Below are 19,876 nucleotides of genomic sequence, written 5' to 3' on the forward strand. Positions count from 1 at the left end.
AATCTCCCCTTAAAACTAATTAAAAATCCTTATTTATAGTGCTACGGTTTAGAGGTTACTTAGAAAATATTAAATCCTTAGCCCACTCAAATTCGGATTAGGAGAATGCAATAACCCAAACAGGCCCAGACCCATCGCTCCGACGATGAGAAATGATCGTTGTGACGATCGTTCTTTCTGTCCCTAGAGTCCATGAACTTCAGAATTGGTAAAGTCACAACATGAACTTGTACTCTTTGAATAATATTTCCAACCCACCAGAATCGTCAAATTACGTTACCACAGCTCAAGTTATGACAAAACATCGAACATGCTCATCTTGAAGGATTTCCAGATTTATGTTGTAGTTTCGACGCGTCACAACTTTCTCGTTTTAACTCCGATTCTTGCACCTTTTGTTCCTACTCGTCACGAATTCCATCGACATCATTCTTTCCTTCAAATATCGGTTTGAACCTGAAAATACTCAAAATACACCCGTGATCCCGTAAAGTATTTATGAAATAATTAATTCAAATGCCCACATTTAAACACTTTTTCCACAAATAACCAATTAAATTACTAACAAAATATATACTTTCAAGCTCTTATCATATTTTCAAATTTTCAAATCTTTGGTCGATTAAGCGATCATAAAAAAAGGAACTTCGTTTACAAAGGGTCGCTTAAGCGATCATAGAGATCGCTTAAGCGATTCTTTACTTTTTCAGTTGGTCAATTAAGTGATCGTGGATCGCTTAAGCGATGTGTGTGATTGGCAAATCAAATCTGCCCAGGTGCATGATCACTTAAGCGATCCTAGAAGAATCGCTGAAGCGATTCTCTCTTTTTGTCTTGGTCGATTAGGCGATCGTAAAAAGCTTAAGCGATCGCGCACCTGGGAAAACAAATCTTTCTAGGTGCACGATCGCTTAAGCGATCCGAGATATCGCTTAAGCGATTCTTGTCTTTTTGTCTTGGTCGATTAAGCAAACGTGATCACTTGGACGATCGTGCCCCTAGGCAGATCATTTGCCCAGTTAGAGGTGGAAAAAATGGGTCAGGTTAGCGGTCAACCCTAACCCGCCCGTAATAAAGGTTCAGCCTGCCCACCTGGTTGAGCCCAACCCGCCAGCAACCCCCGGGCGGCCGGGTTGCAAAATGGCAACCCGCCGGCCCGCGGGTTGCTATTTTGTCCTCTCTGCAGGAGGACCGCATTTTTTTCTATAAATTGGCCCTAAACTCTCATATTTTCTCACAACTCAATTCTCTCATATTCTCTAATCTCTTTCTCTAATTATTCATTTATTCTCTTAATCTTTTTGTTATCAATTTGCTCTTTTTTTAATTTTTATTAGTTTTTGCAATTTTCAATTCATATTTCCAATTTTCCAAATTCCAATTTCCATATTCCATTTCTCTTTCTTTAATTTTTATTTCTTCTACATCAATTTTTTTTCAACTACAATGGATAGATATTTCTCTCCCCTCAATTTCAATGATGAAGAAAACTACTATCATAGTCCTATTCCCACTGATTTTACTATGAATGCAGGAGATTCATAGTCCCGCTGTCCTAATCCCAGTCTCAGAATCCGATACACCTCAAATATGCCGTCGATTCCAACAGCTCCCGGTGGTTCTAGAAGTCATCCTCGTAATCGTCGTCCTCGTCCACTTCATCTCAAGCTGAGGCGGGATCATAACTGCCGTCGAAAGCGAAGACAGACACACATCACGTTTGGGCGCATTTTGACAAGTTTTGACGACAGAAAATGGCGTTCAAGTCAAGAAAGCAGATGCAAATATTGTGCAAATGTTTATAAGCTGATTCAGGTAATGGTACTAGTACTTTAAAAAGGCATCTATAAACATATTAATCACTGAAATAGAGAAAGTAATCAAACTCAATAACTAATTGGGTACTACTTGGCGTTATAATTCTGATGTATATAGGGAACATTTAGCTTTATATAGGCTGCAGCTGATCCCCTTTAATATGCTGAAGATAAATATTTTGAAATATTTGTTCAAAATTCATTTTTTCTAGGATTTAAAAGTTATTCTAAAACTGCAACTAGAAATGATTTAATAAATTGTTTTTTAAAAAATGAAATTAGAATTAAAAATAATTTCATACTTGCATATTGTGTGGCTCTAACTGTCGATATTTGGAGTGGTAGAGCTAAACAAGATTATATTGTTTTACTAGTCATTATTTTGATAATGAATTAAATTAAATAAATCTTTATTGGATTTAGATTAATGGATGTGGATCATAGTGGTTTAGAAATCTATAATAAAATTGTTGAAGTTTTAGAAGATTATGATATTATGTAAAGTGATAAGTTTAACTTTAGATATGCAAGTTCTAAAAGTAAGCTATAGATTTTTTTTCAAACTAATTATCCTTATTAACAATTGAAGTTTTTTCACCAACGTTGTGCATGTCATGTTATTAATTTAATTGTAAAAAGTGGTATGAAACAATTAAAAAAATATTGATAAATTAGGGAATCTTTAGCTTGGATTACTGGTAGTAATAAAGAAATGCTGAATTTCAAGAGCTGTATAAATCAATTGTCTCCTAGAACTTTTGCATTATTATGCCTGTTAGATGAATAGTACTTATTTTGCTTGATTCATGTTTACCTTACGCTAATATAATTAGTTATTTTGTAGCAAATAAGAGGTCCTCATTATTTGGTTGAAAATGATTGGAAATAGCTAAAGTATTTCATTCTTTTCTCAAATGTTTTTACCAATCCACTTACAACTTTCTGGTGTGTATTATCCTACTAGTCCATTGGTAATACATACAATTATAATTTCCGAGTTATTTACAAAAAACAGAACAATGAAATTTTAAATGCACCAATAAAGGCAATGGAAAATTTTTTTTTGAAATATTGGGAACCCATTCCTTTTCTTTATGTTTAGGTGCTATATTTGATCCTAGAATTAAATTACACGTTTAGAAAATGTTTTTGACAATTTAAATGAAAATTTACAAACCAAATCATGTCAATCAAATGGAGAGGTAAAAAATAGTCTTTTCGAAGTATATTTCCAATATGAAAACAGGTATGGGAACCCGCAGTCGCAAAGAAGCAAATATCCAGAGAATGTTGTAGCAGAAGAAACAGCAAATGAAGACTTATACTCTTGGAATGCACTGAATAGGCCGAAGAGACCCAAATCCGAAGCACAGCCGCACCTCCTCTTCAGAAGCACCACCACCACCACCACCAACAACAACAACAACAACAACTAATACTGTCCTCCATGAGTCCAAGTAATGAACTTCAACAATATTTGGCAACCCCCGAAATGTTTTCAACAGGTCACTTTGATATCTTAGAGTATTGGAGAGCCAGAAAATGTATTTTTCCGGTATTATCAAGACTTGCCTTGGATGTTTTCGCTGTTCCTGTCTCAACCGTCTCATCCGAACAAACATTAGTGCTAGTGGAAGGATTTTAAATGAAGGAGGACTAAACTTGCTCCAAAAATGATTGAAGTCCTCACATGTCTTCGAGATTGGGAACGATCGCGCCTCAAGATCGATACAAGGTTATCGACAATACTTTTGTATCGTTTCAATTTTGTAATATAGATGATACAGATGAGGGAGGTCCTAGTGAACCACCCCCAAATTAGTTGTTTTGTAAATGTAATTTGTAATTATTATCAATTATTGCACTCTTTTTTTCTTACCAAGTTTTTCTCCCATTGGGTTTTTCTTGGTGAGGTTTTTACGAGGCAATAATTGTTATATTTCTTATTTTATTTTTTGATAAATGAATAATTTTCTTATATTATAATTTTATTGTATCAAAATTGAATTATATTTGAAATGTTAACAAACAAAAAATTGATTGATTATTGATATTTGAAAAGTTAATTAAAAACAATTATATTTATATTATTTATTTGAAAAGTTAATAAAAAAACAAAAAAAAAAAAAGGAAAATCGGGCTAACCGGCCCAGCCCCCACCTAACCCGCGGGTTGGGCTAGCAGGCCAGGCTGGGCCGCATTTTGAAGAAAATGGCGGCCTAACCCGCCTGCCTTTGCTGGCGGCGGGTTAGGCCCACCCACCAAACAAAGTAACCCGCCGCAGGCCGGCCGGGCGGGTTACTTTTCCACCTCTATGCCCAGTTGCACGATCGCTAAGCGATCCAGATATTGCTAAGCGATTATGTTCTTTTTGTCTGGTCGATTAAGCGAACGTGATCGCTTGGGCGATCGTGCCCTTGGGCAGAATCATCTGCCCATTTGCACGATCGCTTAAGCGATCCTAAATATCGCTTAAACAATTCTTATCTTTTTGTCTTGGTCGATTAAGCGATCGTGGATCACTTAAGCGTCGTACACGACAAATCCTTCCTAGGTGGATGATCGCTTAAGCGATCTGTGATATCTCTTAAGCGATCCTGTTTGAAAAACCCTTAGTCGCTTAAGTGATCTGGCGATATATACTTTTCCTGCTTTTCTCCTGAATTTTGACAAACTAAAATTACCAACACATATTAATTTCATATTTTCTCCTCAATTTGACAACCTAATTCAAACTAAAATCAACAACAAATATTTAGGCCATGTACAAAAAATATAAAATTTTAACATCAAAATTGAACAATAAGTCATCAACGGTTGGCCTTGGCAACTCCCTGAATTTCATCCTTCTTCGAACCTAATTTTCTAGATGTGCATGTGATTGCTTTTGGCAACTGCTTCTCTTGTGGCCAGGTTGCTTGCAAATTGAGCACTTATTCATCTTCCGCGAACCTCAAACGCTGATGGAATACGCTTAACTCTTTTTCTCCCTTTTGCTGTCTTCTTGAATGACGGGTGGATGATAATGTTAGCCACCTCTGCGCGCACTACCCACTCCTCTTCTGGAGGCACCGGATATATCGTTCTGAATAAGCTAACATGTAGTGATCTATCATATAGAGAGAGGGCAAAGTTCTATGTAAATTCTTGAACCAAAATCTGGCTTCCGTTGGTGTTTCGGTGATGCTAGTGCATGAGGACAAAGAAATGTTGAATGTCAAACACTTTACAGCTGCAAGTTTTTCAACAAGGTTAACTAGACATCCAGACCATAGCCGCGCACAATGAACTCTTGAGCATTAAGAGGATAGGCAAGAGTGCATTTGATAGTTCCATACGTTTGCAATAATTTTTCAGTTGACAGAACAAGGGTTGTGGTAAAATTATTGACTCTGTACGACGCTCATGGAACCACCGCGACAGTGTCCTTTGGATTGCATCAAAAAGTGCAACTATTGGAAACTCTCTTTCTATTAACAACTTCGAATTTATGGACTCGGCTAGTTTTTGTGGTTATGACATCAAACCTTCTTCCGGAAAGTAAGCTCTACTCCATCGCTCGAAACCAACATCATGCTCAAGATACTTAGCAACTCTATCATCCTTGATTCGGATTTGCTGGAACTGCTCCTCGAACACATCAACCCGATAAGCTTTTGCTGCCATGTATATGTCTAAAGGAGCCAGCACACTTAAACTTTTGTTTTATGTTCTCACCAAGGTGCCTCATACAGAATCCGTGATGTGCTTGACGGTAAATAGTGGCAATCTCCTTCTTTATAGAGTTTTGCCTATCGGATATTTGCACAACTCGTCCTTGTTAGGCACTATCGACGTAACTACTGAAAACCAAGTCCACGACCGTCATTCTCAGAGTCAACCACACACCACAACAGGATTTGTGATTCTCGCTGTCCTATGTAGTGGCCACCAACAATATACCTCCATACTTTCCCTAAAAAGCAACCATCAACAGCCAACACCTTTCTCATGTTTACAAAACCCCTTATAGCAGACCGTAACAACAAAAAAAATATTTAAACATCATATTCCTGTCCCATTTCAAAGCCGTCTTGCTACCTTGGTTTGTCAACTCAAGCATATAACGAACGCTTCTAATACTGCGTACCGGCTCCCGCTGCCCCCAAACAAATCTTGTGCTGTTGTCTCCTTTCCAGCATTTCCAATAACTAACAGCACTCCCAACTCTATGCGCACAAGTTTCTGAATGTCTTTAAGAGATGGACATTTCCCTTCAACGAACCGCCTTTTGACAAATTGTCCAATAACATCAGCGAACGCTTGTCGATGCTCACCTGAAATATGTCCCAAACCACAAGTGTGCTCACGGGTATATGTGTTAAGCATAAATTTTTCCAACTCCGCCAACCTTCTATAATAAATCCGCCACTTGCACTTTCGGTCACGACATGCAACCGTCACAGCCCGTGTACTTGACTTTTTGGTGATGAACTCAAATTACCTCTCACGGCAACGTTTTAGCTTCCTCACCACTTCCTCTTGTTTGTCAAATAAATACCCTATGTGCAACTCTGATCCATCCGTAAAAACATGACTGTTCACTATTACCTCCAATTGCCCTCTCTGAACCTGCATAAACGACCATGGTGTTCTCTTCCTCACAATCTACGTCTTCTGCATAATCTGTATTTAAAGGAATCTCTCATCTGTGGGAACATCTACAGGTCCTTTTCCTCAACATTTTCATTCTGCCCCCCATCACCAACCTCTTCTACAGTCTCCTCCCACCACCCAATTGACCGTCTACTCTTGATTTTTCAATTAACAAATCATTGGCCTCGTAGTTTAGATTAAAACTAGGCAAATCTGTACCTACTTCCTCGTTATCCCCTTCCTTTGAACCAACTTCAAACGGTTTTTCTACAAGAGAAACCCTTAAAATCGGCCTCGAACCATTATCGGTCACATCAATCATATATAACTTCAACATTCATCCGCCTTTAATATACAGGAGGCACCTTATAATTTTCAGGAACTCTGCTTAAAAGATACTTCACAACTATATCACTACGCGAGCAACTCAATTACCCTTCTAATTATTTCATCAATCAACTCATCAAAACTAACCTCTGTGTCACAGCAATTGGTATAGCTTCTTTGCTCTTCCCAATCCATATCAGCTACGTGCTTCCTCCACCTACTCACCAAAATATTCAACACCCAAAACAACTTGTCCCATGTGTAATATAGCCAACTACCTATAATGCAGAAAAAAAAAATTTCTTAAATGTTGTACTAAGGGTTCAAATATTTTAAAAAGAATATGCACAGTGCTTATATGGTCTGCTGTATCGCTTAAGCGATCATGGTTATTTATACTGGATTGCTTAAGCATCTGCTCCTATAACCCACTTTTACCAGATCGCTTAACGATCTATCTGCTGCATTACCAGACCTACTAGATCGCTTAAGCGATCCATCATACCCAGAACACATTTGCAGTCGTCTCCACCTACAATCGATTCCATCATACCCAGACAAATTTTCAACAAATTTCACTCCTTTCAACTTGCATTCCATTAAACACAACCCAACAACTTAAACAACTAAATCAAAATCATAACCCAAACCCCATCCATTATTAATCTTTGTAAATCTAAATATAAAATGTAAAAAGGACATCACACATACTTAGAGAAATGTCAGGAGAAGGAGGAGGGGGATCTTTGGCGGAGAAGATGTTAATGGTGGGGAAGAAAGTGTTCATGGCAGAGGAACAAGAAAATATAGAGAATGAGGAAGAAGAAGATGTAAGAAGGAGGAAGAGGAAGAAGATGCAGAGGAAGGAGGAACAACAAGAATGCAGAGGAAGAAAAGTGTAGACGAAGCTAAGAAGAAGAGAAGAAGATGCAGAGGTAGAGATGCGTTAATGGCAGGAAGGTGTTTGGGTTTGTTTGCAACAAGTTCGGTTTGTGGAAATATAGTATAATTTTGAAAAGATTACATAATACTTCATTAATCCTAATTAAGCACTAATTACCCTTAATCAATAATATGGCTATTTAGTTAACACTTTAAAACTTGATAGCCTTTTAATTAAATGCAAACTTGAGATGTCCTTTGAGTAAACTGCCCCGACAAAACTGCAAACCAAGAATCGTGATAAATTTGTTGTTAAAGAAAGCTGTATTAAACATTGACTGACTAATGGTGCTAAAACATAGTCAGATAATTAATTGAATAATGAATTTATTGTAAAATTCTTTGTAGACTGATGAATTGAATGGTAATGTTATCAAAAGTCAGCAATATTGATGTTCTCCAAAGATAATGAAATGTATGAAAACTCTATGAACAACAAACACAACTTCCAAACAGCTATATAGAATTCTCATACTTTTTCTGCAATATTATATCTTCCAGTATGATGGACCTTCTAATTTTGTGGTCAAGCCTAGTTGCCTTGTCGATGTTTATGTACTACTTGTATCAATCGAAGAAACCAATCATTCATAGAACAGCGAGATGTGGTGTGCTTGAAGTTGGTGGTGCTTGGCCTATTATTGGCCACAGGCACCTCTTTGGTGGCCGAAAACTGATTTACAGAATACTGAATGACATAGCTGACTATTATGGACCAGTCTTCACTGTAAGGTTAGGTTCACACAAAGCTTTGGTTGAGAGTAATTGGGAAATGGCCAAAGAGATATTTACTGTTCATGATTTAGCTTTCTCTAACAAACCAAACATTGCTGCCTCAAAGCTTTTAATTTTTGACAATGGTATGTTCGGCTTCGCTCCTTACTGGCCTTTCTGGCGCGAGATGCGCAAGATAATTACTGTTGAACTTCTGTCAAACTACAGGCTTGATGTGTTCAAGCACATAAGAGCTTCAGCAGTGCAGACTTCAATAAAAGAATTGCACAAGACTTACACAAGCAGCAGCAGCAAAGAAAGTGGAGTTCTTGTCGAAATGAAGCAGTGGTTTAAAGATTTGTCATATAATGTGGTTCTGAGAATGGTGGCAGGGAGAAGGTTGTCTGGAGCTGTGATGATGGTGACAAAGGAAGGATACGACGCTGCCAAAGCCTGATATGACTGATTTCTTTTATATGCTCGGAGTATTTGTTTTATCTGATGCGATACCATCTCTTGGGTGGTTGGATTTTGGAGGATATAAGAAAGCCATGAAGAGAACTGCAAAGGAACTTGACGCTCTTGCTGGAGAATGGCTGGAGGAGCATAAACAGAGAAGACAGTTAGCTGGAGAAACAAGGGAGGAATATGCTTTCATGGATTTTATGATGACCATGCTGGAAGATGCTAAGATAACTAGTTTTGATGCAGATACCATTTACAAGGCGACTTGCCTGGTAAGTACTTAAGTTACGAAACCAGAAAATAGTGATTGTGATTACTGTCAAGGCCTTCTTTTCCCCGTGTTCATGTTGTCATATTCTCAACAGTCTGTAAAATTTTAGGCTTCATATGCCTGTAGCTTTAAATTGGTATTATTTCCTTATTTTAATTAACTGAAAAACTAACTAAGGCCAAAGTGGAGTTATTGAGACCTGAGAGCCTGGATTTTCTGTCCCTAAAAAACTGAGCAAGTAAAAGAAAAGGGTCTCCTGAAATTATTATTGCAAATCATGTAACCTGAAGGTCCAACATTAATTTCATAGGGAAACTAGGACAGGGTATAGACTTTTGTCTTCTCAAGCTCGGCCTGGATGGTGAGAATAGACAATAGAGATATGTATTTGGTTTTTATTTTTATTTTATTTTATATTTTACAGGACATGTTATTAGGGCTCACTATCAGGAGTTTACAAACAGAAAGACGCTAATCAAACCATGGTTTTAGCAGTTTTGGTGTTCTACTTCTTGTTTTGACTTTCGAGTGTTGAACTACAACTTGGAGACTTTTCAAAGTACCGTCTGACATCTGCTTACGAACAAACTCCTATTTTGGCAGAATTTAGTGGCAGCATCTGACACCAACATGGCCACTCTCACTTGGGCCTTATCTTTACTACTCAACAATCCTCGTGTGTTGAAAAAGGCTCAAGATGAGCGGGACATCCATGTTGGCAAGGACAGACATGTGGAAGAGTCTGATATCAAAAACCTTGTATATCTCCAGGCAATTGTTAAGGAAACATTTCGCGTGCAGCCTCCCGGCCCTGTTATTCCTCGTTCCGCAAATAAAGACTGCACCCTTTCAAATGGCTGCCATGTAGCAGCTGGTACACGCCTAATGGTGAATGCTTGGAAAATTCAATATGACGAGAGCGTGTGGTCTAATCCTAATGAGTTCCAACCTGAGAGATTCTTGACTAATCATAAGGACAGCCGTGAGGGGTCTGAATTTTGAATTGATTCCTTTTGGCTGTGGAAGAAGATCATGTGCAGGTATCTCACTAGCTCTCCAAGTAGTAAATTTGACACTAGCTAGCTTGCTGCAAAGTTTTGAAGTGATGAAACCATCAAACGACCCAGTTGATATGACTGAGAGTCCTGGCTTGGCAAATGAAAAAAAGACACCACTTGAAGTTCTCGTCACTCCCCGTCTTGATATGACTCATACTGATGGTACTTTCAAATTGAGCTAAAGAAAAACTAATTTACTGCCTAAGAGCATTTTAATTGGACAGACAAAACTGCAAACCGAGAATCATGGTGAATTTGTTGTTAAAGAAAGTGTATTCAGCATTGACTGGCAAATGATTGGGGGATTCTCCCATCAGCAAGCAGAACCTAGTCAGACAATTGATTAAATAATGTATTAGGTGTAAAAGTTCTCTATGGACTGATGAATTGAATGGGCAATGACCTCAAACATTAGCGACAATCTTCTCCAAAGAAAATATAATATATGAAAACTATATGAATAACAAACACAACTTCAGAACAGCTATAATTGACATACTTCTTCTGCAATGTTACAACCTCCCACTATCATGGACCCTCTAATTCTGTTGTCAAGCCTAGTTGCCCTGTCGATGTTTATGTACTACTTGTATCAATCGAAGAAACCAATCACTCATAAAACAGCGAGATGTAGTGTGCCTGAAGTCGGTGGTGCTTGGCCTATTATTGGCCACATGCACCTCTTTGGTGGCCGGAAATTGATTTACAGAACACTGAGTGACATGGCTGACAATTATGGATCAGTCTTCACTATATGGTTAGGTTCACACAAAGCTTTGGTTGTGAGTAAGTGGGAAATCGCCAAAGAGATTTTTACTGTTCATGATTTGGCTTTCTCCAGCAGGCCAAACATGGCTGCCTCAAAGCTCCTATGTTATGACTATGCTATGTTTGGCTTTGCTCCTTACGGGCCTTACTGGCGAGAGATGCGCAAGATAATTACCGTTGAACTTCTGTCAAACTACAAGCTAGATATGTTCAAGCACATAAGAGCTTCAGAGGTGCAGACTTCAATAAAAGAATTGTACAAGACTTATTTAAGCAGAAGTAGTACAGAAAGTGGAGTTCTTGTCGAAATGAAGCAGTGGTTTAAAGATTTGTCATATAATGTTATTTTGAGAATGGTGGCAGGGAGAAGGTTGTCTGGAAGCAGTGATGATGGCGACAAAGAAAGGTCAAGACGCTGCCAAAATCTGATCACTGATTTCTTCTATTTGCTCGGAGTGTTTGTTTTATCTGATGCAGTACCATCTCTTGGGTGGTTGGATTTTGGAGGATATAAGAAAGCCATGAAGAGAACTGCAAAGGAACTCGACGCTCTTGCCGGAGAATGGCTGGAGGAGCATAAACAGAGACGACTGTTAGGTGGAGAAACAAAGGAGGAATATGATTTCATGGATTTTATGATGAACATTCTAGAAGATGCTAAGATACCTAGTTTTGACGCGGATACCATTTACAAGGCGACTTGCCTGGTAAGTACTTAAGCTACGAAATCAGAAAAAGAGTGGTTGTGATTACCGTCAAGGCATCTTTTCATCATGCTCATATTCTCAACAATCTCTAAAATATTTCTAGTCTTCATATGCTGTAGCTTATCGTTACAAATCATGTAACCTGAATTTCCAACATTAATTTGATAGGGAAACTAGGACTCAGTAAAAACTGTCTTCTCAAGCTCGACCTGGAGTATTGTAAATCAAACTATGGTTTTATGACTTTTGGTGTTCTAATGATTAGTGTTGCTGAAACTGTAATAGGTTCCACCTTTTCTCCTTCTGTAGATGTAAATATCTTGACAATAAAATATACATGAGTATGTCATTGTTTGTAGTGACAAAATTTATTTACATAAAAGTCAACAAAAGTTGAAGTAGAGCTAGAGCTGGACGCAACCTGAAAAAAAAAATACAAATAAATTCGTCAAAAGTTTGAAACATTTGTCTTTTTCATAACTAAATTACAGAGTCTATGACTTGGGAGTTGGGACTTTTATCTGTCAAGAACTCGGGCATGTTTTCTTTTCAACAAGTTTTACTAGTGTACTCTTGTTTGGAGTGTTAAACTAGAACTTGGAGACTTTTCAAAGGGCCAATGACATCAACTACTGCTTACTGACAAACTCCCATTTTGACAGAATTTAGTAGCAGCATCTGACAACAACATGGTAGTTCTCACTTGGGCCTTATCTCTACTACTCAACAATCCTCATGTGTTGAAAAAGGCTCAAGATGAACTGGAAATCCATGTTGGCAAGGACAGACATGTGGAAGAGTCTGATATCAAAAACCTTGTATATCTCCAGGCAATTGTTAAGGAAACATTTCGCGTGCAGCCTCCAGGCCCTGTTATTCCTCGTTCCGCAAATAAAGACTGCACCCTTTCAAATGGCTGCCATGTAGCAGCTGGTACACGCCTAATGGTGAATGCTTGGAAAATTCAATATGACGAGAGCGTGTGGTCTAATCCTAATGAGTTCCAACCTGAGAGATTCTTGACTAATCATAAGGACAGCCGTGAGGGGTCTGAATTTTGAATTGATTCCTTTTGGCTGTGGAAGAAGATCATGTGCAGGTATCTCACTAGCTCTCCAAGTAGTAAATTTGACACTAGCTAGCTTGCTGCAAAGTTTTGAAGTGATGAAACCATCAAACGACCCAGTTGATATGACTGAGAGTCCTGGCTTGGCAAATGAAAAAAAGACACCACTTGAAGTTCTCGTCACTCCCCGTCTTGATATGACTCATACTGATGGTACTTTCAAATTGAGCTAAAGAAAAACTAATTTACTGCCTAACAGCATTTTAATTGGACAGACAAAACTGCAAACCGAGAATCATGGTGAATTTGTTGTTAAAGAAAGTGTATTCAGCATTGACTTGCAAATGATTGGGGGATTCTCCCATCAGCAAGCAGAACCTAGTCAGACAATTGATTAAATAATGTATTAGGTGTAAAAGTTCTCTATGGACTGATGAATTGAATGGGCAATGACCTCAAACATTAGCGACAATCTTCTCCAAAGAAAATATAATATATGAAAACTATATGAATAACAAACACAACTTCAGAACAGCTATAATTGACATACTTCTTCTGCAATGTTACAACCTCCCACTATCATGGACCCTCTAATTCTGTTGTCAAGCCTAGTTGCCCTGTCGATGTTTATGTACTACTTGTATCAATCGAAGAAACCAATCACTCATAAAACAGCGAGATGTAGTGTGCCTGAAGTCGGTGGTGCTTGGCCTATTATTGGCCACATGCACCTCTTTGGTGGCCGGAAATTGATTTACAGAACACTGAGTGACATGGCTGACAATTATGGATCAGTCTTCACTATATGGTTAGGTTCACACAAAGCTTTGGTTGTGAGTAAGTGGGAAATCGCCAAAGAGATTTTTACTGTTCATGATTTGGCTTTCTCCAGCAGGCCAAACATGGCTGCCTCAAAGCTCCTATGTTATGACTATGCTATGTTTGGCTTTGCTCCTTACGGGCCTTACTGGCGAGAGATGCGCAAGATAATTACCGTTGAACTTCTGTCAAACTACAAGCTAGATATGTTCAAGCACATAAGAGCTTCAGAGGTGCAGACTTCAATAAAAGAATTGTACAAGACTTATTTAAGCAGAAGTAGTACAGAAAGTGGAGTTCTTGTCGAAATGAAGCAGTGGTTTAAAGATTTGTCAACAATCATTGACTAAGATATTATCAACTGCAATCTCATGTAGACTGGATGCGATGAACTGATTGGAGCAATCATCTCAAAGTCAGCTCAATATTTTCAAATCCATGTTGGCAAGGACAGACATGTGGAAGAGTCTGATATCAAAAACCTTGTATATCTCCAGGCAATTGTTAAGGAAACATTTCGCGTGCAGCCTCCAGGCCCTGTTATTCCTCGTTCCGCAGATAAAGACTGCACCCTTTCAAATGGCTACCATGTAGCAGCTGGTACACGCCTGATGCTGAATGTTTGGAAAATTCAACATGACGAGAGCGTGTGGTCTAATCCTAACGAGTTCCAACCTGAGAGATTCTTAACTATTCACAAGGACACAGACTTGAGGGGTCTGAATTTCGAACTGATTCCATTTGGCTGTGGAAGAAGATCATGTGCAGGTATCCAACTAGCTCTCCAAGTGGTACATTTGACACTGGCTAGTTTGTTGCAAAGTTTTGAAGTGATGAAACCATCAAACGACCCAGTTGATATGACCCAGAGTCCTGGGTTGTTAAATGAAAAAGTAACACCACTTGAAGTTCTCATTACTCCCCGTCTTGATTCCAAGCTTTACATGCAGTAGATTTTTGTAAATACGTAGGAAGATGGGCTTAGTGTTTAATGGAGCCCTCTGGTCAGAACTTGCAATAACGTATCTTGGTGTTTTCAACTTTTGAGGAAATACTTAGCTCACTTCTTTTAGAGTTACAGTATACGTAAATATTCTGATGTATAATTCATGGGGAGTGAATAAAAAGCAAGAAGTTGTGATTAAGGGCAACATAAGTCTTACAGTTTATCGACTTTACCAATAAAACATTTGTCGCCTCTATTAAGTTGGAAAAGGTATTGGGGAGGAAACACATAAGAACTTTAGGGTCTGCTGGGGAGTTTTTTTTCACTGGTTTTAGGGGGTTTTTAATTAGACTAGTTTTGGGGTGTTTAAAAACCTCCATTTGCTAGATTTTTAATAGGCTGATTTTGACTGGTTTAAAAACCCCCCAAAACCAATGAAGTGTATTTTTAAGGGGTTTATAAAACACCCTAAATGGCTGGTTTGAAACTTTTATCCCAAAAAAACCCCTTTCCACTCCCTTCGTTGCACACAAAACTTATCTTTGAGCCTAAGCTCCAACAAATTAGGCAGGGACTGAAGGACGCTGATGGGATCTTCACTTAATCCCGATAAATCTAAATCTATTATGTTTAGATCTTCAAGCTCACAAATCCAGATTGGCATCCTCTTCATAGTCCCCATTAAGCAGAGGTGTTGAAGATATCGAGGAGGAGAAGACATGCATTCTATGTCAATAACCTCTTGTCTACTGGTTGAATCTACAGTCAGAAATTCAAGATTTTCCATATTTGTGATTACATCGCGTAGATACTTCCCACTTTCATTTGTTAAAGTAATGCTCAGTTTTCTCAATTTCCTTAGCATCATGAGCTCTTTTACTACTTCAGGGTCTGCTCGCACAGAATACAGCTTCTGCAGATCCATTAAACTCTTAAAACCCTTATGTATTGTAATTCCTCTTCCAGTTCCGATAACACCACCGCTAAAGTTATATGCCCTTAGATACCGCAATTTTTTCAGGTTTTTTATCTCAACTGGAAGTTTTTTCATGCGAGATAGCTTCAAATCCAAAGTCTCTAAGTTGACAAGCTTACCTATGGACTTGGGAAGTTTTTTTACTCTTGTATTTCTCAGATTTAAATAATATAATGGAACAGTTTTCCCACTGCTTCAGGAAGATAACTTAGAGAAGAATTTGAAAATCGAGTACCTTTAAAAGCTTGAAATCCCCAACAAATGTAGTCATGAAGCTATCACAAGAGTAATGACACCTTTTTCACAAGACTGAGTAGCTAAAAACATACGAGTCAAATTTATAACTTCAAAGTTAATTAAGCAAAAGAGAGAGTGTTTTAACTTTATGGGCATTTATATAAATTTATAATTTAAAAAAACTGTCAGAATCGTTGGAAAATAAACTCCCAAGCATAGGTTAAGTGTTTTAAAAACCGTTATTAAAAACCCCTCAAAATTGTTACGATGGTTTACCTTCATAACCGTTACTATAAAACTCCCAAGTAGACCCTTAGTGACAGGGCACTTGATTTAGAAACCGCAGTACAGCAAGAAGTAGAATGTAGGTTTACACAAGTGCTGCCAAATGAATTTGATCTTTGATTAGTGATTAGATTTTAAAGGATTTAACGATAATGGTAAGGCAGCTTATAAATTTCGTTATCTGATAGAGAAATTCTGGAATTTTACAGTAAACTATTGTTCCATACCAATTTTGATAAGGCTTGATGTTAATTTTTCATGATTCATGGTCTGTTGACCCTCAGCTGAGATTCCATGTACCAACAGAACTCTGTTCTTAAAATAAAAATAATATTTTAAAGATATTTTTATATACAAAATAACAAAAACAAACAACTTAACACTTAATTAGATTATAAAAAGCAAAAAATAAACATATCATTTTGATTTATCCAATTTTTAAACTGATTCAGTTTAATCCAGTTTGCAGATAAATAAATAAACGCCACCATAGTCAGACAATCAATTGACTAAGATTATTATCAACTGCAATCTCAATGTAGACTGGATGCGATGAACTGATTGGAGCAATCATCTCAAAAGTCAGCTCAATATTTTCAAAGATAATGACATCCGTAAAAACATAAGAACAAACAAAGAGGGCTGCAGGACAGCTATAAATCACTTTTACTGTTTTTTGCAATGTTACAACCTCCCACTATCATGGACCCTCTAATTCTGTTGTCAAGCCTAGTTGCCCTGTCGATGTTTATGTACTACTTGTATCAATCGAAGAAACCAATCACTCATAAAACAGCGAGATGTAGTGTGCCTGAAGTCGGTGGTGCTTGGCCTATTATTGGCCACATGCACCTCTTTGGTGGCCGGAAATTGATTTACAGAACACTGAGTGACATGGCTGACAATTATGGATCAGTCTTCACTATAAGGTTAGGTTCACACAAAGCTTTGGTTGTGAGTAAGTGGGAAATCGCCAAAGAGATTTTTACTGTTCATGATTTGGCTTTCTCCAGCAGGCCAAACATGGCTGCCTCAAAGCTTCTATGTTATGACTATGCTATGTTTGGCTTTGCTCCTTACGGGCCTTACTGGCGAGAGATGCGCAAGATAATTACCGTTGAACTTCTGTCAAACTACAAGCTAGATATGTTCAAGCACATAAGAGCTTCAGAGGTGCAGACTTCAATAAAAGAATTGTACAAGACTTATTTAAGCAGAAGTAGTACAGAAAGTGGAGTTCTTGTAGAAATGAAGCAGTGGTTTAAAGATTTGACATTTAATGTTACTTTGAGAATGGTAGCTGGGAGAAGGTTCTCCGGAAGTGGTGATGATGAGGAGAAAGGAAGGGCACGACACTGCCAAAAGCTAATCAACAATTTCTTTTATCTGTTTGGGGTATTTGTTTTATCTGATGCAATACCATCTCTTGGGTGGTTGGATTTTGGAGGATATAAAAAAGCCATGAAGAAAACTGCCAAGGAACTAGATGCTCTTGCTGGAGAATGGCTGGAGGAGCATAAACAGAGAAAAAAGTTGGGTGGAGAAGCAAGGGAGGATCTAAATTTCATGGATGTTATTTCAGGATGGAATCATGACTCATTTAAGCAGAATGGTATCAACGCTAAGATATCTGGTTTCGATGTTGGTACCATTAAGAAGGCAACTTACCTGGTATGTACTGTCGCTACTAAACCAGAAAAGCTGTTATTTCAGGATTTTGGTTATTGTCAAGACATTTTTTTCATCATGCTCATTTTATCACAAGTCTGAAACTTTAGGCTTCATATGATGGTCGTTTTATATTGGTATTACAATATTCTTATTTCAATTAAAACACTAACTCAGGCCATAGTTATTAAAATCTGCCAAAAGAAAAGAAAAGTGTCCTAGAAATATTGTAGCAGATGATATGAGCTGAAGGTCTAACAAATTTAATTTCTTGAATGTAGACCTGGGGTTATATGCTTATATCTGCTTCTGAGAAAACATCTAATCATGTGGGCATCTTATCTTTTCAGAGTTTTATTTATATATCTCAATTTTAATTGTTTTGGAGTGATAGGATAAAACTTTGGAGCTATTTCAAGGATCACTAATGTCTGCAAACTAATAAACTCCTACTTTGGCAGAATTTAATCATGGCATCAGACACCAATATGGTCCCTCTCACTTGGGCCTTAGCGTTACTACTCAACAATCCTCATGCGTTGAAAAAGGCTCAAGACGAGCTGGATATCCATGTTGGCAAGGACAGACATGTGGAAGAGTCTGACATAAAAAACCTTGTATATCTCCAAGCAATTGTTAAGGAAACACTTCGCCTGTACCCTCCGGGCCCTGTTATTCCTCGTTCTGTAAATACAGACTGCACCCTCTCAAATGGCTACCATGTAGCAGCTGGTACACGTGTGATGCTGAATGTTTGGAAAATTCAACATGACGAGAGCGTGTGGCCTAATCCTAATGAGTTCAGACCTGAGAGATTCTTGACTGATAATAAGGACATAGAGGTGAGGGGTCTGAATTTCGAACTCATTCCTTTTGGCTGTGGAAGAAGAGCATGTGCAGGTATCTCACTAGCTCTCCAAGTGGTACATTTGACACTGGCTAGCTTGTTGCAAAGTTTTGGAGTGATGAAACCATCAAATGGTGCAGTGGATATGACTGAGAGCCCTGGCTTAACAAATATAAAAGCAACACCACTTGAAGTTCTCGTTACTCCCCGTCTTGATCCCAAGCTTTACACGCAGTAGCTTAATGTAATTATCATATAGAGAGAAAGAACGGTGTAGTAGCTTTAGGAGAAGGGTTATATATAAAGCTAGTGGTAGTTGAAGATTCAAGACTTTGAGTGGCTCTATTAATCTAGATCCATAAAAATTCAGCTTATGATGTATAACAATATGATGGACTGAATAAAAAAGGAATGGATGATAGAATTATAATTTTATATTTTTATTATCCTTGCATTTAGTTTATTTGACATGTTTAATATCTTATGGTGCCTATTTGTGATGAGTTTTATGTATAAAGCATTTGTGGTTAAGAGTTAGCAAAATATACTTAAAATCAAAAGTCTTCAGCATTTTTACTTTTGGATGTTTCGGGCTGTTTGCATATTTTTGATAGACTTGGAGTTGCAGTTTGGTTTTTGGACCATCTATGAAGTTAAAGTAGACATCTTAAGCTTTCCAAGTTGGTATGGCACGTCCAGAGATGACTTCATTTGGACCTCCAATTGTTGGTGTAAATTCAAAGCTGAAAATTGAAATCGAATCCTAATTGGAGTAGGATTTATGTCTGACCGCTGGAGTTTTAAAAGGGCATAATTGGAGCTTCCAAAACTCAAATGAGACGATTCAAAAACCCAAATTGAAGTACACATCCTGAACTACAATTCTTATGGGGGCTCAAAGTCCAGAAAGCCCGTTGTCCTATCCAAAACTGGCTTGGAAATTACAGCTTCAGCCTAAAAGCTTTAATCCTTAGCTGATTTGGATTATTTTTGTATGGCTCTATACAAACTTGGTCCAACTTCAAGAGGGAGTTCAATACAATTCTGGAGGGTTGGAAATTTGTGTGTATGAGTTGGAATTTCACTTGCACAAATTAAGGGCTGGTTTGAAGAGAGAGAAAGAAGTGTTTTCCTAAAAAAGGTTTAGTTATTTGTCTTAATTTTAGGAGTTGGCTTTTAAAAGGAAGCTTTTATACGTTTCTTGGAGATATAAAATATAACTTTTAGGCTACTAGGGTTTTGGAGGTTGGAGACTGAACACAATTTTATTTTTCCTTTTCTCTGTACCTTTCATCTCACATGTCGGGCTAAATTCTTTAGTTCGATTC

The 19,876-nt window shown here is 37.9% G+C and overlaps 2 protein-coding genes and 1 pseudogene across 3 annotated transcripts; all 3 read left to right on the forward strand.

Annotated features, from left to right (window-relative positions):
• The first annotated feature begins 8,226 nt into the window (after nt 1-8,226).
• On the forward strand, nt 8,227-10,411 carry LOC116120675 (annotated as a pseudogene).
• Nucleotides 10,412-10,705: 294 nt separating this feature from the next.
• LOC116120676 (xanthotoxin 5-hydroxylase CYP82C4-like) lies at nt 10,706-13,003 on the forward strand. Its single transcript, XM_031406648.1, is given in 3 exon segments — nt 10,706-11,704; nt 12,367-12,746; nt 12,748-13,003. Coding segments are annotated over 3 exon segments (1,602 nt in total). The 5' UTR covers nt 10,706-10,738.
• A 320-nt stretch (nt 13,004-13,323) lies between these two features.
• On the forward strand, nt 13,324-18,985 carry LOC116120649 (xanthotoxin 5-hydroxylase CYP82C2-like). Of its 2 annotated transcripts, XM_031406614.1 has the most exons (3): nt 13,324-13,908; nt 17,293-17,704; nt 18,163-18,985. In XM_031406614.1, the coding sequence occupies exons 1-3, from the start codon at nt 13,331-13,333 to the stop codon at nt 18,784-18,786; spliced, it is 1,614 nt and encodes a 537-aa protein (XP_031262474.1). In that variant the 5' UTR covers nt 13,324-13,330; the 3' UTR covers nt 18,787-18,985. The 2 variants fall into 2 exon arrangements, with proteins under 2 accessions (XP_031262474.1, XP_031262475.1); XM_031406615.1 differs by lacking the exon at nt 13,324-13,908 and having other exon boundaries at nt 16,730-17,704.
• Nucleotides 18,986-19,876: the final 891 nt, after the last annotated feature.

This window comes from Pistacia vera, unplaced genomic scaffold, assembly GCF_008641045.1.
Source record: "Pistacia vera cultivar Batoury unplaced genomic scaffold, PisVer_v2 Contig940, whole genome shotgun sequence".
Classification (NCBI taxonomy): domain Eukaryota; kingdom Viridiplantae; phylum Streptophyta; class Magnoliopsida; order Sapindales; family Anacardiaceae; genus Pistacia; species Pistacia vera.

Bases quoted from the DNA above. Each gene is read 5' to 3' on its own strand.
- LOC116120649 (XM_031406614.1), top strand. From the start codon at position 13,331: ATGTTACAACCTCCCACTATCATGGACCCTCTAATTCTGTTGTCAAGC. The intron at 13,909-17,292 runs GTTTAAAGATTT...AATGAAGCAGTG, and splicing joins CTTGTCGAAATGAAGCAGTG to GTTTAAAGATTTGACATTTA. The intron at 17,705-18,162 runs GTATGTACTGTC...CTACTTTGGCAG, and splicing joins TTAAGAAGGCAACTTACCTG to AATTTAATCATGGCATCAGA.